We start from the raw sequence: 18,809 nt of genomic DNA on the forward strand, positions 1-18,809 counted from the left end.
TATTGTTTATTATTCACACACACACAAACATGAACTCCTGTTGATTGACGGTTAAGAGGCTGGAACAAAGAGCCAGAGCTCAACCCCCGCAAGCACAATTAGGTGAGTTCACACACACACACACACACACACACACACACACACATACACACACACACACATCATGACAACCCATCAACATGGGTTCAGGGAGGGTAAATCTTGCCTTACAGGCTTGATAGAATTCTACGATCAGGTGACAAAGATTAAACAAGAAAGAGAAGGATGGGCGGACTGCATTTTTTTGGACTGTCGGAAAGCCTTTGACACAGTACTCCATAAAAGGTTGATGCATAAGCTAGAGAAACAGGCAGGAGTAACTGGTAGGGCGCTCCAGTGGATAAGGGAGTACCTAAACAATAGGAAGCAGAGAGTTACAGTGAGGGGGAGACCTCAGACTGGCGTGAAGTCACCAGTGGAGTCCCACAGGGCTCTGTACTTGGACCTATCCTGTTTCTGATATACGTAAATGATCTCCCAGAGGGTATAGACTCATTCCTCTCAATGTTTGCTGACGACGCCAAAATTATGAGAAGGATTAAGACAGAGGAGGACAGCTTGAGGCTTCAAGAAGACCTGGACAAGCTGCAGGAATGGTCGAACAAATGGCTGTTAGAGTTTAATCCAAGCAAATGTAATGTAATGAAGATAGGGGTAGGAAGCAGGAGACCAGATACAAGGTATCACTTGGGAGATGAAATACTTCAAGAGTCCGAGAGAGAGAGAAAGACCTGGGGGTTGATATCACGCCAGACCTGTCCCCTGATGCTCATATCAAGAGGATAACAGCAGCAGCATATGCCAGGTTGGCTAACATAAGAACGGCCTTTAGAAACTTGTGTAAGGAATCTTTCAGAACATTATATACCACATATGTCAGACCAATCCTGGAGTATGCGGCACCAGCATGGAGTCCATATCTAGTCAAGCATAATAATAATAATAATAATAATAATAATAATAATAATAATAATAATAATAATAATAATAATAATAATAATAATAATAATAATAATAATTTTTATTTAGGTAAAGGTACATACATAAAGAGATTTTACAAAGTTTGTTGGCTTTATAGATAGAGCTAGTACATACAATGCCTAAAGCCACTATTACGCAAAGCGTTTCGGGCAGGAAAAAACACTAATGACTAAAGCTTAAAACTAATGGGTAAAAAGAATAAAATGTGTTGAGTACAAATAAAAATAGAGGTAAAAGAGGGGGGAACATTGTTGAAAAAGCAGCACAAATACAATTACAAATTATTACAGAAAATTACATTCAAACAGCGTTGATTTGAAAAACAAAAAAAAAACAAAAAACATACATGGGTTGACAATAGAGGGGTAAGGTAGGTTACAGGGAATTTATTAGGTATAGCTTCGTTTTTAACTTAAACTGGTTGAGAGAGGTACAGTCTTTAACATGGTTGGGAAGGTCATTCCACATTCTAAGATTCATAAGATTCATTCTAAGATTCACATTCATTCATAAGACTAAAATGGAAAAGGTTCAAAGGTTTGCCACCAGACTAGTACCCGAGCTGAGAGGTATGAGCTACGAGGAGAGACTACGGGAGTTAAACCTCACTTCGTTGGAAGACAGAAGAGTTAGGGGGGACATGATCACCACATTCAAGATCCTCAAGGGAATTGACAGGGTTGATAAAGACAGGCTGTTTAACACAAGGGGCACACGCACTAGGGGACACTGGTGGAAACTGAGTGCCCAAATGAGCCACAGAGATATTAGAAAGAGCTTTTTTAGTGTCAGAGTGGTTGACAAATGGAATGCATTAGGAAGTGATGTGGTGGAGGCTGACTCCATACACAGTTTCAAGTGTAGATATGATAGAGCCCAATAGGCTCAGGAACCTGTACACCTGTTGATTGACAGTTGAGAGGCGGGACCAAAGAGCCAGAGCTCAACCCCCGCAAACACAACTAGGTGAGTACAACTAGGTGAGTACACGAAAGATGAGCAAATAGCCCACAAGAATAGATGGCAAGCACGACACCGTACCCCTAGCCTCTCAGGTAGCCTCACCTCCCAGGTCATCTCCCAGGCCACCTCCCAGGTCACCTCCAGGTCACCTCCCAGGTCACCTCCCAGGCCACCTCCCAGGTCACCTCCCAGGTCACATCCTCCCCAACTCAGCCCTCCTATACCTTCCCCCTGCCTCATCCCCCCAAAACCCCCCCTGCCCCTTCCACATTTGCTCTTCTCCAACAACTCCCCTGCCCCTGCTACATCACACCTGTCAACGGCCTCAGTGGGTCAAGCCATGCCCTCCCCAAACCCACCTTCCCATCCCCCCTCCTACGCTCCTGCCCCTTCTACCCCATTGCCTTCACTTCCATCTGCTCCATCCCAGCTTCCTGTGCACCCCTCTTCCACTCACCCCCAAACCCCTCCCATCCCTCACCCTTCCTATGCACCTCCAGCCCACATTTAACCCCCTCACCTTGTGATCCGCTAACATCTTCCCCGGTCTCCCTCTTCCCCTCTTCTACCCTAAAACCCCCACCTACCCCCGATTTTTCCCCTAACTAATACAACCACTCTTCCACTCCCAGCACCCATGCTCCATTCTCCTCTCAGCCCTCAATATCCCTCCCCCCCCACACCCTCTCAACCTCTATCTGACTCTCAGTCTCACTCTATTTCTCAACCCCCCTATGCCATTCAGACTCTCTATAACTTTCAGACCCATTATGCTCTTCCTACCCCCCCCTAGATGCCCAGACCCCATTCGCCTACCAGGCACTCCCAGGCACCCCCTTAGCAACCCCCCGACACCCCCACAGCCCCCACTCGCCCCCCAGACACCCCCCAGTACCCCCAGACCCCCGGCAAAAGGGGGAACTCTGGCACCAGAGTTTCCAAGAAGAGTCTCAAGGTTTGGTACACCAATGCTGATGGGGTATCCAATAAAGCAGAAGAGATAAAAGAAAGAGTTAGTGAGGCAGACCTAGACATTGTGGAAATAGTGGAAGCTAAAATAAATGGCATGATCTCGGATGCAATCTTTCCAGAGGGGTACCAGGTGATAAGAAAAGAAGGGACAAAGAGACAGGGAGGAGGAGTGGCACTCCTAATAAAGCGGAAATGGAAGTTTGATGAGTTGGAAAATCCGGGTACCAATGAAAGCACGAACTTCATACATGGACCTCTGACAGTGGATGGGAAGAAGATTGTAATCTTGATATTCTACAATCCCCCACCAAACAGTAGAAGGCCCAGGCAAGAGTATGAGGACAGCAACAAGACATGTATAGATGAATTGCAGAGGGTAGCAACTATAGCGCATAGAATGAAGGCGAAGCTGCTGGTCATGGGGGACCTAAATCACAGAGAGATAGATTGGGAAACGAGGAATCCCCATGGCGGGGAGGAGACCTGGGGAGCGAAGCTGGTAGACGTTATTGACAGGAATTTCCTAACACAGCGTGTGAAGGAAGACACTAGGGAAGACGAGGGGGATACGCCCAGCCTATTAGACCTCGTTTTCACCCAGAATGTAGAAGACATCGAGCATATAGAACATGAAATACCACTAGGAGCCAGTGACCATTGTCTTTGACTACATGATGGATCTTAAAATTGTGACCAAAGGACAAGAGGTCCGAGTAAGGAGACTTGATTACAGAAGAGGGGACTACAGGAGGATAAGGTACTACCTGGGAGAAGTGCAGTGGGAGGAAGAAATTAGAGGAAAAACAGTGCAAGATATGATGAACCAAGTCATATGGAAATGCAAGGAGGCTGAAGAGAGATTTATTCCAACAGTAAAGGAAAAAAGCAGGAGGGAATATAATAACCCATGGTTTAATAGACAGTGTCAGGAAGCAAAGGCGAGAAGCAGGCGGGAGTGGAGGAAGTACAGAAGACAAAGGACAGAGGACAACAGGATTAGATGTAACAGAGCTAGGAACGATTACATTAACATAAGACGAGTGTCGGAAAGAAATTATGAGAATGATATTGCAATCAAAGCGAAAAAGCAACCTAAATTACTACATAGCCATATAAGAAGGAAGATGTCGGTAAATGACCAAGTGCCAAGACTGAGGAAAACAGAAGGGGCATATACAGAATGCGACAAGGAAATCTGCGAGGTACTGAATGCAAATTTCAGTACCTCGTTTGGCGATGTTTATCTTTTCCCCTATTCTGACTGTTGCCAGCTACACTGGTGTAACTGTAGCAACTTTCACGGCTGTGATGGTGTCTTCAGCACCATACGCACAAATGGAGGCAGGAGTGTGGGGCTACAACGGGTTCCTCTCGGCTGCTGCCGTCGCTTTCTTCATGGTACCAACCCCAAGAACACTTAACACAGAATGCGACAAGGAAATCTGCGAGGTACTGAATGCAAGTTTCCATGGAGTGTTCACAACCGAGCCTGAGTGGCTCCCACTGTTAGTAGAGATTACCCTACATAAAAGACTATCAGATATAGAGGTGACAGCAGAGGAGGTAATGAAACAGTTGACAACACTGGATGCAACTAAAGCGGTTGGACCAGACAAAGTATCACCATGGATACTAAAAGAGGCAGCGCAGGCTCTCAGCGTGCCTCTGGCAATGATCTTTAATGAGTCACTTATGTAGGGAGAATTGCCCAGTTGCTGGAAAGAGGCAAATGTCGTACCGATTTTCAAGAAAGGTGATAGGGAGGAGGCACTTAACTACAGACCCGTATCACTGACAAGCATCCCCTGCAAAATACTTGAAAGAATAATTAGGCTAAGACTTGTTGAGCACCTGGAGAGCATTGGGTTTGTAAACAAGCACCAACATGGGTTCTGGACAGGGAAATCATGCCTAACAAATCTTTTAGAATTCTATGATAAAGTAACAAGGATAAGGCAGGACAGAGAAGGCTGGGCAGACTGCATATTTCTTGACTGCCAAAAGGCCTTTGAAACAGTACCGCACATGAGACTGCTATACAAACTTGAGAGGCAGGCAGGAGTAAGCGGAAAGGCCCTAGTATGGGTGAGAAACTACCTAACAGGAAGGAGCCAGAGGGTAATGGTAAGGGGCGAGAAGTCGGACTGGCGAACAGTAACGAGTGGAGTACCTCAAGGATCGGTGCTGGGTCCAGTCCTCTTTCTAATTTACGTAAATGATATGTTTACAGTAGATTAATCATACATATCAATGTTTGCGGATGACGCAAAATTAATGAGAAGAGTTGTGACAGATGAGGATTGTAGGATCCTCCAAGAGGACTTAAACAGGTTGCAGAGATGGTCAGGTAAATGGCTACTGGAGTTCAACACCAGTAAATGTAAAGTTATGGAAATGGGATCAGGTGATAGACGACCAAAGGGACAGTACACAATGAAGGGGAACTGCCTACCTGTAACGATTCGAGAAAGAGACCTGGGAGTGGATGTGACACCTAATCTAACTCCTGAGGCACATATAAATAGGATAACGACAGCAGCGTACTCTAAACTGGCAAGTGAGGAGGGTTTTAGGGCGTTTTACACTGCCTACGTGAGACCAATCTTAGAGTATGCCGCACCATCATGGAGCCCCCACCTGAAGAAACACATAAGGAAACTGGAGAAGGTTCAGAGGTTTGCGACGAGGCTTGTCCCAGAGTTACGAGGGATGGGATATGAAGAACGTCTGAGGGAACTGAACCTTACGACACTAGAGAAAAGAAGGGAGAGAGGAGATATGATAGGAACATATAAAATACTCAGGGGAATTGACAAAGTGGAAGTAGATGAAATGTTCACACGTAATAATGTGAATGTTCCACAGTCTCCGTGGTGTAGTGGTAAGACACTCGCATGGTGTTCCGCGAGCGCTATGTCATGGGTTCGTATCCTGGCCGGGGAGGATTTACTGGGCGCAATTCCTTAACTGTAGCCTCTGTTTAACGCAACAGTAAAATGTGTACTTGGATGAAAAAACGATTCTTCGCGGCAGGGGATCGTATTCCAGGGACCTGCCCGAAACGCTACGCGTACTAGTGGCTGTACAAGAATGTAACAACTCTTGTATATATCTAAAAATAATAATAATAATAATAATAACAGAACGAGGGGACATGGGTGGAAACTGGAAACTCAGATGAGTCACAGAGATGTTAGGAAGTTTTCTTTTAGCGTGAGAGAAGTGGAAAAATGGAATGCACTTGGGGAACAGGTTGTGGAAGCAAACTCTATTCATACTTTTAAAATTAGGTATGATAGGGAAATGGGACAGGAGTCATTGCTGTAAACAACCGATGGCTGGGAAGGCGGGATCCAAGAGCCAATGCTCGATCCTGCATGCACAAATAGGTGAGTACACACACACATACACACACACACACACACACACACACACACACACACACACACACACACACACACACACACACACACACACACACACACACACACACACACACACCTGGGGGGCCTGGTAGCCTGGTGGATAGCGCCCAGGACTCGTAATTCTGTGGCGCGGGTTCGATTCCCGCACTAAGCAGAAACAAATGGGCAAAGTTTCTTTCACCCTGAATGTCCCTGTTACCTAGCAGTAAATAGGTACCTGGGAGTTAGTCAGTTGTCACGGGCTGCTTCCTGGGGTGTGTGTGTGTCGTGTGGAGAGAAAAAAATAGTAAACAGTTGATTGACAGTTGAGAGGCGGGCCGAAAGAGCAAAGCTCAACCCCCGCAAAACACAACTAGGTAGGTAAATACACACACACACACACACACACACACACACACACACACACACACACACACACACACACACACACACACACACACACACACACACACACACACATCTCTCCTCTAGAGGATAGACGGAACAGATGGGATATGATCACAACTTACAAGTTTCAAAGGAGAATAGATCAGGTGGACAAGGATAGCGTCTTCAGACTGAGAGAGAGAAGGACAAGAGGACACAGGTGGAAGCAGCTGGAAACACAAATGAGCCTTAAAGTAATGTAAGGCAGTACTTGTACCCTGTACGGGTAGTTAATAAGTGCACTGCTCTACCAGAGGAAGTTGTGGAAGCCATCTCCATCCACCACTTTAAGGCCAGATTTGACAAAGAATTTTAATGCCAGAGTTGATAGGTTGAAACGCATCAGGTACAAGGCCAGTAGGAGGGGGATTAAGAGCTAGACCTCACTTTTCCCTAGACCACTACTAGGTAAGTACACACACACACCATCCACATAGTCTCATTCTACCTCTGCATGTACTGGACCCCCTGTACTATCTTGAGGTTATCTTGAGATGATTTCGGAGCTTTAGTGTCCCCGCGGGACACCCGGTCCTCGACCAGGACTGCTTCCCCGGGCTTCTGCTTCTGCTTGCTTCACGGGCTGCTTCCCCAGGAAGCAGCCCGTGACAGCTGACTAACTCCCAGGTACCTATTTACTGCTAGGTAACAGGGGCATTCAGGGTGAAAGAAACTTTTGCCCATTTGTTTCTGCCTCGTGCGGGAATCGAACCCGCGCCACAGAATTACGAGTCCTGCGCGCTATCCACCAGGCTACGAGGCCCCCTGTGCATAATATTTATACTGTATACTGACAGAGAGGTGTAGTTGTTGTGTAGTTATAATACAACTGGAAAAATACCTCAGGAACAATGGGGAGGACAATAGAGATGGTGGCTCTCAGGTAAATTCAATTAAATAAGCTTTCACTTGAGAGAAACTGGTGCTGGGAAAAGGTGCACTTGGTAATGGGGAAATGGTATCTCTGTTACCATTTTTGACAACAAGTAACCAGGCTTGAGTTAGTCCCTGAGTTTTTTAACAGTTTTGATTGTCCTTCTGAATTTGAAATCTGACACAAGTCTCGTTGTAAACCTAAGAATTTCCGGCACGTAATTCCTGGTCCATGTCAACAGAACGTGGAGGTCGGGGACTTCGGCGGCTGGGAGATCGTCTCCCAGAGGGTGAAGGAGTCCAACAAGATCACCACCAACTACATCAGCTTCCTCAAGCAGGTGTAGGTCCTCAGCACGGCCAGTTGTTGGAACACACCTGCACACACATCCGGCCTCCTTCCCTTCCAACACACACACACACACCTGCACACACACCCGGCCCCCTTCTCTTCCCAACACACACACCTGCACACACAGGCATCTTTCTGGTACATCCGGATCTCTCAACGTTCATCCTTACCCTTCAGTTCATAAATGTTCCCTTTTAAACATCTCATCTTTGTATATTCTGTCAACATATGTGCTACAGTATATGTGATATGTGAGACTGTGCTACATAGTCTTCCCAGCTTGGCCCTGTCTTTTAATAATTACTTACTTATATCTGGGACATGATAACGATATCCAAAATTCTTAGAACATTAACATAATAGACAAAGATGTTCAGAAGAGAAAATAAGTCCACGAGCGGACACTAAACTCAGATGAGTCAGGGACGTAAGGAAGCGCTTGGTGCTCGACCCTGAGACAACATTTGGTGCTCGACCCTGAGACAACATCTTAGTGCTCGACCCTGAGACAACAACGGGTGCTCGACCCTGAGACAACATCTTAGTGCTCGACCCTGAGACAACAACGGGTGCTCGACCCTGAGACAACATTTTGGTGCTCGACCCTGAGACAACATCTTAGTGCTCGACCCTGAGACAACAACGGGTGCTCGACCCTGAGACAACATCTTAGTGCTCGACCCTGAGACAACAACGGGTGCTCGACCCTGAGACAACATTTTGGTGCTCGACCCTGAGACAACATCTTGTTGCTCGACCCTGAGACAACATCTTGTTGCTCGACCCTGAGACAACATCTTAGTGCTCGACCCTGAGACAACATCTTAGTGCTCGACCCTGAGACAACATCTTGGTCCTCGACCCTGAGACAACATCTTGGTGCTCGACCCTGAGACAACATCTTGTTGCTCGACCCTGAGACAACATCTTGGTCCTCGACCCTGAGACAACATCTTGGTCCTCGACCCTGAGACAACATCTTAGTGCTCGACCCTGAGAGAACATCTTAGTGCTCGACCCTGAGACAACATCTTGGTGCTCGACCCTGAGAGAACATCTTAGTGCTCGACCCTGAGACAACATCTTGTTGCTCGACCCTGAGAGAACATCTTAGTGCTCGACCCTGAGACAACATCTTGTTGCTCGACCCTGAGACAACATCTTAGTGCTCGACCCTGAGACAACATCTTGTTGCTCGACCCTGAGACAACATCTTAGTGCTCGACCCTGAGACAACATCTTAGTGCTCGACCCTGAGACAACATCTTGTTGCTCGACCCTGAGACAACATCTTAGTGCTCGACCCTGAGACAACAACTGGTGCTCGACCCTGAGACAACATCTTGGTTACTCTGTCTCAACGACCGTGTACGTGGGGTCACAAGGGGTGGGACCAGGACGAGGGGTCACAAGGGGTGGGACCAGGACGAAGGGTCACAAGGGGTGGGACCAGGACGAGGGGTCACAAGGGGTGGGACCAGGACGAAGGGTCACAAGGGGTGGGACCAGGACGAGGGGTCACAAGGGGTGGGACCAGGACGAGGGGTCACAAGGGGTGGGACCAGGACGAGGGGTCACAAGGGGTGGGACCAGGACGAGGGGTCACAAGGGGTGGGACCAGGACGAAGGGTCACAAGGGGTGGGACCAGGACGAAGGGTCACAAGGGGTGGGACCAGGACGAGGGGTCACAAGGGGTGGGACCAGGACGAGGGGTCACAAGGGGTGGGACCAGGACGAGGGGTCACAAGGGGTGGGACCAGGACGAGGGGTCACAAGCTGATTCACAGCTGAGTCCGACGACAGGATCTGGAGCGGAATCTCCGCAAGTACAGTTATGTGAACAAAGATATGTGAAGAACAGGCAGTGAGCAACTGATAATTGAAGGGAAAACAGATTTTTAACCATTAATGTAACTGTGAAGAGAGTGGAAGAGACTGACCAACAGACAGACACAGTTATAGCCATTGAGCGGAGGTAGAGTTTCATGTTAAAACATATCTTATCCCAGCCCACTCTTCAACCTCTAAACAATGTTTTGATATTGAAATTTCAATGAATCACTTCCTTGTCAACCTCTATTAATACTACCTTAACTAATCCCAGTTTGAGCAAGGTGGGACTGTAAGTTACAGTTACAAATAGTTACAGCCTGTAACTATCCTCAGAGTTGAAGTGCTTGTTAAGACCACTTGGATTCACTGACAGGGCCGCAGCCATGGACACCTTTGGCCGAACACTTCTCAAGTCTGCCAAAAACTCCTCCCTGCCTGATATGGAACATGGGTAAGTCAGTTTATTTGAACCTAGAAGTCAGTTGTAAGACACTAAACACCGTTGAATTCTAAGGTCCTTCTACTTGGGCTGGTGGATAGAACGACAGCCTCGCTTCTTGCAGGGCCGGCGTTCTGTTCCCGATGGTCCAAGAGGTTGGATCCTGTTCCTTCACTCCGTCCTTATACCCCAGTTCATACTCTGTCCGTATATCCCAGTTCATACTCTGTCCTTATACCCCAGTTCATACTCTGTCCTTATACCCCAGTTCATACTCTGTCCTTATATCCCAGTTCTTATTGTCCTAATATTCCAGTTCATACTCTGTCCTTATATCCCAGTTCATACTCTGTCCTTATATCCCAGTTCATACTCTGTCCTTATAACCCAGTTCATACTCTGTCCTTATATCCCAGTTCATACTCTGTCCTTATATCCCAGTTCATACTCTGTCCTTATAACCCAGTTCATACTCTGTCCTTATATCCCAGTTCTTATTGTCCTAATATTCCAGTTCATACTCTGTCCTTATATCCCAGTTCATACTCTGTCCTTATATCCCAGTTCATACTCTGTCCTTATATCCCAGTTAATACTCTGTCCTTATACCCCAGTTCATTCTCTGTCCTTATACCCCAGTTCATACTGTCCTAATATTCCAGTTCATACTCTGTCCTTATATCCCAGTTCATACTCTGTCCTTATATCCCAGTTCATACTCTGTCCTTATACCCCAGTTCATACTCTGTCCATATAACCCAGTTCATACTCAGTCCATATAACCCTTCTATGTGCTCTGTAGTCATACTGCCTTAGCCGCCTTCTCTTGGAAATTACCTTGCTATTATACCTCTAAAGTCAAAGCCATTCATGCAAGTGTTCAAACAAAATATTGTTAAGGTGATGAAGAAGAGCAAGCATTGCCTTACATCTTCTACTCTATAATGGATAAATAACTTTTATTTGATGGTGAGTGAGCTGAAGACATCTCTACATGCTGCCCGGGAGAGTGTGGAGACCTGGGGGCAAGACAGTGTCGATGCTGCGGCAGCCATCATCTCCCAGACTGTTCAGCTCACCCAGCACCTCACACAGTCCAAGCTCATCCGCAAACATGCGGAGGAGGAGGCCAGGTAGGATGCTCTTAGGGCCAAACACACAGGAGGCCAGTTAGGATGCTCTTGTGGCCAAACACACAGGAGGAGGCCAGTTAGGATGCTCTTGTGGCCAAACACACAGGAGGAGGCCAGTTAGGATGCTCTTGTGGCCAAACACACAGGAGGAGGCCAGTTAGGATGCTCTTGTGGCCAAACACACAGGAGGAGGCCAGTTAGGATACTCTTAATTTGAACCATTTGCTTCGAATAAGGAATTTTATTGGAGGAAAATTAATCACATCCAAGTCATTGAGCAGTTATTTATTGGCTAAATAACAAACTACGCCTCATTAAGTTTTAAATTCCTCTTTGGAAAACCGGATAAATATTTTTTTATGCCGAGAGTAATTTGGAAAGAATTTAAACTCAAAAGTAGATTATCTTTTTCTGACGAATATCTAAACTAACATATTATTTTAGTGAAATTTATTCAACTACATATATTATTTTCATAAACAGTGATGAGGAAATTATTAACATTTTATCCCTAGGTCAAGGTTTCGATCATTTTTTTATGTGTGGGGAGAATATGAGGCTTTAAACTTTTACTCCCCCCTTCCTCCCCCTCCTCATGCAGCGACCCTCCCGTTATTTTTTGTCATATTTGATTGTCTATTAATTCTTGACAACCTCCACCCAAGCAATTGGACTGGACGGTAGAGCGACAGTCTAGCTTCATGCAGGTCGGCGTTCAATCCCGACCCTTCTAAGTGCTTGGGTGGACACCATTCCTTCTCCCCCATCCCATCCCAAATCCTTATCCTGATCCCTTCAAAGTGCTATATAGTCGTGATGACTTGGCGCTTTCTCCTGATAATTCCCTCCCTCCCTCCTGACAACCTTCGCTTCTAATTCAATCCAGTTGTTTATTTCTCTAACTGAAGAAGTGTTTCCTCACACTTCTGTAGCTAAGTTTAAGTCTAGCTTCCCATCCTCTCTCTCCCCCTGTTGTTAGTCAAAATAAACAGCGGCATCTTTATCGATTTTCCTCAATATCTTGTACGTATAGAATAGATTGTCCTATCAAGAGCCCTTAAGTTCAGATCCTTCAGTTTATCCTTGTACTCAATCCTCAAAGATTTAGAACCAGTCTTTTGCCAAACCTTAGAAGTTTCTAAATATTCTATTTGAGAACTTTGAGGAGGAAGCTCCTGAATCACTTGGTTTGTGGTGGAGAGTCCAGGTCCATGGATGTGTTGAAGGACTTGACTCGAGAATACTTCCGGTGTACAAGTTCCATGACTTCTTCATTTATGGGACCAAGGCCTTCAAAAGTCTTTACGGAGTGCAGGCTTCTAAAAGCCATTTTTGTCTGTTATGCTGATATTCGTTAACGTTGCATGTGGTGATTATAGGAATGTGTGTTTGTGGTTCTTGTCGCAAGTTTGTGTGTAACCTATAGCCAGTTTAGTCAGAGCTGGTTTGTATTTGTATTAAGGCAGGTATTATCTCCCCTGATTTCATGTATGACTAACCATCCTGGGAGTTGGGAATAATAGTTGAACCTATAGCTAGTTCTTGATCCACACTGTGTAATATCTCATATAGAATAAGGTAGCAGTACATTGCTGAGTATACCTAATTTTTCGAAATAATAAACAAACAAATTGCTTGTTCTCTCAAATATCTTTCTTGCACTGACACTGGTAGGTTTCTTATTTCATTGTGTATTACATCCCCTCATTTTTTAAACTGGTTTCTCTTCCCCAATGACCTCCCATTTATTAAGGTTGAAATCTAGTAATCCCTTATCGAAACACACATAATTTAAGTCTAAAAATTATTAATGATGGTAACAGAGTCCATTTCATGTGGTCTCCATCTCATGTTGGCCTCCGAATGCATGATAAGAGCTGATAAGTTAGCCAAAGAATCTGTCTTTAAAGGAGACGTTGAGTGTAATCTTGGATTGTCAATGAACAATCTGAGAGCAGCAGTACACCAAGTACCTGAAGCATCTACTTTTCTCTCGTCCTGATTCTTCTGTCTTGTGTCATCTGAAAACAGTGAGACAATGGAGTCTCATTCTTCAGCTGGATTATGTCTATTTTTAGTCAGATACTCTTGCTTGCTTCTTCAGCTTATATAGATTCCTCTAATCTCGGACAGTGTCAAATGATTTCTGGCAATCTAGAGATATGTAGTCTACCTAATGCACCATGTGTCTTAGCTGGTTGAAGTAGTTGCACTGATATTGGCGTATCAATTACTGCAGTATGACGTAGTAAAAGTTGCATATGATATGGTTGCAGGCAGCGGCAGCAGCAGGTGCGGGATGGAGTGCGGCGAGTGCGGCAGGCTCAGCGGGATGCTCAGGTATATATACCGCAGCTTCAGCCTTTCTCAATTTACGGGCTATTCATGCCCGTGCCACCTCTTGTCGTGGCTTAATCTTCAACAACAACATCTTTCTCACATATTACCACTAAGACACGAGCCTCTGTGTTCTCACGTATATATATATTCTACTTTATGTCCTTGTCAATTAATCCCTATATGCCACTGGCTTCAGTACATTAAGTAGACATTTATATTTTGGCAATACTTACATAATTCAAAGTACATACACTCACAATTGTATTTATTTGGGATAAAAACCCACACTTATATTTGGTAATTTTAGGTAAATCTTTACACCGTCTTTCTCACTCTCCTGAGTGGTTGGATTATATGGTTGGGACGAGGCTCACTGTAATCACGTATCTCAACGACTGATGTCAATAGTCCTTTGGCATTATACGTTGAGATGTAAGTCTCGTCCCAATAACACACCTTGACTAACCTTGTCACACCTTGACAAAGCACTCACATGAGTGCGAAAAACTTGATGTAAATCTTTACATCAAATTCACAAAAACATAAGTGTGAGTTTTATCCTATGTTATTAAGTATGTGAGAAGACATTACCTATACTTAATGTATTTATTTTTGTATAAACACTTAGAATGTTAGCTACCCTTTGTTGTTAAAGTAAAGTTGAAGATTTATTTATGATGATTGAAACATCTGAATGTTTATTCAAATGTGTTTGTGTTAATGGTTCCCACTCAGTGCCTGGGAATGTCATACGAATATCATATTCTTTTTATAACTGACTCTGTATTTTCTCGTGGAATTTTCTTATTTACATTAGTTTCAATTTGTCATTTGATTTTTTTTTTTTTAGTTTAGTTCATTCATTGTGTACCCCACGCCCCTCCTGCGGGTAGCAGTGGAATGTTACAGAGGCACATAATGGGTCCAATAAATGTGACCCATACCCTACTTACAGGTGGTAGTAGAACAGGTTACAGGGGCACATATAATGGGTTCAGTAATTGAACACCCCCCTGCCCCCAAAAAAAAAATTTAGCTAAGTTATAGCCTTGATAAACCAATTACATAGGTTGTAAGCATATTTATCACACGTGTTGATATATAATATATATATATATATATATATATATATATATATATATATATATATATATATATATATATATATATATATATATATATATATATGTCGTACCTAGTAGCCAGAACGCAATTGTCAGTCTACTATGCAAGGCCCGATTTGCCTAATAAACCAAGTTTTCATGAATTAATTGTTTTTCGACTACCTAACCTAACCTAACTTTTTTGGCTACCTAACCTAACCTAACCTTTAAAGATAGATTAGGTTAGGTTAGGTAGGGTTGGTTAGGTTCGGTCATATATCTACGTTAATTTTAACTACAATAAAAAATGATTGACCTCATACATGATGAAATGGGTAGCTTTATCATTTCATAAGAAAAAAAAATAGAGAAAATATATTAATTCAGGAAAACTTGGCTTATTAGGCAAATCGGGCCTTGCATAGTAGGCTGAGTTCGACGTTCTGGCTACTAGGTACAACATATCAACATATATATATATATTTATATATATATATATATATATATATATATATATATATATATATATATATATATATATATCTCAGTACTACATACAAATTTTCCTCCAAACTGTTGTGTCTCCACAGAACAAAGTTCGGGAGTTGGTGGATACGGAAGCACAGAAGCAAGCACTCGGTGCTAAACCAGACGTCAAGCCTAAGGAGCTAGAGAAGGTAAGCGCAGCCGCCATAAAAGTATTTGGTTTGCAGAGAGCGAAAGTTGTGTGAAGAACAAGGGGTCAAAATGTAATTAAATAAAGGCGAGGATACGCTGGCCAAAACAGTAGATTATTAAAGAGGGAAATATGTAAAAGATTTAACTGGTGAAAAATGAGGTGTCGTTAGGTACTGATGGTCAGTGAGAATTCAATGAGGATCAATAGGTGAGGTTGTAAGAGCAGCTAGTGAGGTTGTGAGAGCACCTGGAGAGGTTGGTGAAAAACTTAAATTGTAGCCAACCTTACGAGCTTTATGGTGAGGATGCAACCTCAATTGTAGCCAACCTCATTTGTAGCCTATAACCTCAATTGTGGCCTATAACCTCAATTGTAGCCAACCTCACTGAAAAGCAACCTCACCAGCTTGATGGCAGGCATCCTGCCATCAAGCCAGTAAGGTTGTGAGGGCAGCCAGTAAGGTTGTGAGAATACCTGGTGAGGTTATGAATGTAGCTGGTGAGGTTGTGAAAGCTTATGAAGCAACCCGTCCTCCTAATAGAGCGTCGCATTTTGACGTATGCTCTACCTAAGAGCAAAAACTTTCGTATTAGAAAACGGTAGCGGCTCGCGAAATTGACATACTGTCTCGTTTTCTGTTTTGAGTCCTCTGGTAGGTTAGGATAAGGACACTTTAGTACGCCAGTTTCTTGACGTTGGGAAACCTTAGGAGAACGGGCTGAATAAAGAAGTGAGTCAGGATATGAAGGTAAGATTGAAGATGGAAGTACAAATACAATACAAATACATCTGCCTATAACTCTTAACAATAACGGGCAGTTATCAGAGTCGCAGGTGTAAACAGGTATGGAGAGTAAACATTGTCGTGTGGCAGGTAACGCTGGCGGAGGAGAGGGCGGGGGAAGCTGTCAAAGAAGCCGAGGTCCAGCACAAGGATGCGGTCACCTTCCACAACTCTTCGCTTGACGAGTGGTGCACCTATGCCCACAATGCATTCGACACTTTTCAGGTGATAAAGGCATTGCTGCTATGCCGAGCATGGTCTTTTTTGTATAAAAGATTTTTATTTGCATGATATTAATCTGATTATTACACAATTTATCGACCAGTGTGTAGGGCTCGGTGCTCCGGGCTTACAGGGAGCATTTATAACAATACATATATGTTCTCTTTCACCTTAGACATTTTCATGGTAAAGGATTTCAAATGTATCTTATACTTCTGTCTATTGGTATATATAACAGTTGCATATATTACCGTATCAAGGTGACAGCAACATTGTACTTCGTGAATTCGCCGCCCTTCCTTGATCATCCTGTAGGAGTTTGCCCGTCTACAAGCGAGAACGTTTTCTTCAAGAAGTGCCGAACTAACCGGGCTGTGGTAGATATGTGGGCCTGCGGGCCGCTCCCAGCAACATCCTGTTGGATCAAGCTATCAAAAGTCAAGCCTGGTTTTGGGCCGAGCTTGGGGAGTAGAAGAACTCAAAGTACCCCATCAAGCAGGTATATATATCGAATCTAAGACCAGAGGGCTGGTAAGCAGGGGACAAAAGGCTGGGACGATGATGCAGAAAACTTGAGCAGGGAGGGAATTATCAGGGGAAAAGCGCCAATTCATTACGACTATATAGCACTTGGAAGGGATCAGGATAAGGATTTGGGATGGGACGGTGGGACGGAATGGTGCCCAACCACTTGGATGGTCGGGGATTGAACGCCGACCTGTATGGAGCGAAACCGTCACTCTACCGTCCAGCCCAAGTAACAAGATACAAGTCGGAGGAGGGAGATACAGCTCGGTTTGAACCTGGCAGCGATACTGTACCTGCGTTCTTGTTGTCCACTTGCATTCATAAGTGTCACACAGAGGCTCGATTTTCAAGCAGCTGGGTGAGGTTGAGTTACGTTGTCAGTTGTGGCTCATCCTTCCTAGGACTTCGTCTTCTTGTTGATCTTGTTAGTCGTCTTGCTGCGTGTAGACACAGCTGCGCTATCGGACGAACTTGCAGGAGAGGCCTGGAGTAAGAAGTCATCTGGGCAGTATGGGTGAAGACGTAGGGGAGATTGGTGCTCCCATTTAGACGTCTACGTCCGCTACAGCGTCAGTTAAAAGCGCAGGTGTGGGTCCCAGGGGCCGAAGAGCCGAGGTTGCCGTTGCAGTTGGAACGCACGTGATTTCACTACCTGGGGGTGATCGTACGTCGGCGTCCACTAGCACAGTGGATGGTCGGCGTTGTAGAGGGCGAACTGGCCGCAGTTATATATATATATATATATATATATATATATATATATATATATATATATATATATATATATATATATATATATATATAACTTGTGACGGTAACGCGTTGGTGTTCGGCTGTTTAAGGCTAGGGGTATGGCCTCGTCACATAGTTATAAAAAAAATAGTAAAAACTGGAACTTCGTCTGTGGTAAGGTAAGGAGAAGACACACAAAACACAAGTAAACTTTAACAATGAAATTTTAATTACGTTAAATAAATCAAAACATGAATAAAATGCACAAACAAATTCTTATAATAAAATCAGTCAATCAAAATAATAAGAATACTTAAATGACACAATGAAAAGTTACGTTAAGGCAAAATAACAAGAAGTGCAACACAAAAGTAAATGGGAGGTGCTGGAATATTGGCTTTAAGCTATCACCTCTCTCAGTACACGCTAACGTCTAGCCGGGAGGAGTGATAACCACGAAAGCACTGAACATTCTGAGGTCTGAGGTCGTGGCGACCCCAGACATCAAGTAGTATGGGGGGGCGAGTGCAGGTGCAGCCAGACCGGCGACCAATCAGCGGGGCCGGTAGCGATCAACGAGTAGTTTGGCGGTTTGAGTCTGAACAGGTGTCTCTGGCTGCAACGTTTTGCGCTCTGGCAAGCCTTGCTGGTGTTGTTGTCGTTGTTGGACATTTCTTCCATAGTAGTATTATATAACCATAACGACGTAATTGTGGAGGGAAGAGCAGGCTCAATCTCTTGAAGGAGATTATCGTCACAATATATATATATGTGTGTGTGTGTGTGTGTGTGTGTGTGTGTGTGTGTGTGTGTGTGTGTGTGTGTGTGTGTGTGTGTGTGTGTGTGTGTGTGTGTGTGTAAAAAAAAATTCTGAGAGGTCGTCGCCCCCCAACATGGTTGAACATTTATTTTAATCTTTCATTTGTTAGCCCAACTGCTAGTTAGGCCAGACTCCAAGAACAGTGCAGCACCTGTTCATCTACA

General features: G+C 44.4%; 1 protein-coding gene across 7 annotated transcripts in view; it reads left to right on the plus strand.

Annotated features, from left to right (window-relative positions):
* LOC123765495 (proline-serine-threonine phosphatase-interacting protein 2) overlaps window positions 1-18,809 on the plus strand; it is a 39,515-nt gene that overhangs the window by 8,931 nt on the left and 11,775 nt on the right. For 5 of the 7 annotated variants that reach the window (XM_069333926.1, XM_045754116.2, XM_045754120.2 and 2 more), the window contains exons 3-8: window positions 7,922-8,022; window positions 10,239-10,316; window positions 11,279-11,437; window positions 13,714-13,777; window positions 15,471-15,557; window positions 16,434-16,568. In XM_069333926.1, the coding sequence (XP_069190027.1) occupies window positions 7,922-8,022; window positions 10,239-10,316; window positions 11,279-11,437; window positions 13,714-13,777; window positions 15,471-15,557; window positions 16,434-16,568 (624 nt within the window). The remainder of the gene's footprint in view (window positions 1-7,921; window positions 8,023-10,238; window positions 10,317-11,278; window positions 11,438-13,713; window positions 13,778-15,470; window positions 15,558-16,433; window positions 16,569-18,809) is intronic. The other 2 variants (XM_069333928.1, XM_069333929.1) reach the window with 1 other exon arrangement.

This window comes from Procambarus clarkii, chromosome 30 (genome assembly GCF_040958095.1).
Source record: "Procambarus clarkii isolate CNS0578487 chromosome 30, FALCON_Pclarkii_2.0, whole genome shotgun sequence".
Classification (NCBI taxonomy): domain Eukaryota; kingdom Metazoa; phylum Arthropoda; class Malacostraca; order Decapoda; family Cambaridae; genus Procambarus; species Procambarus clarkii.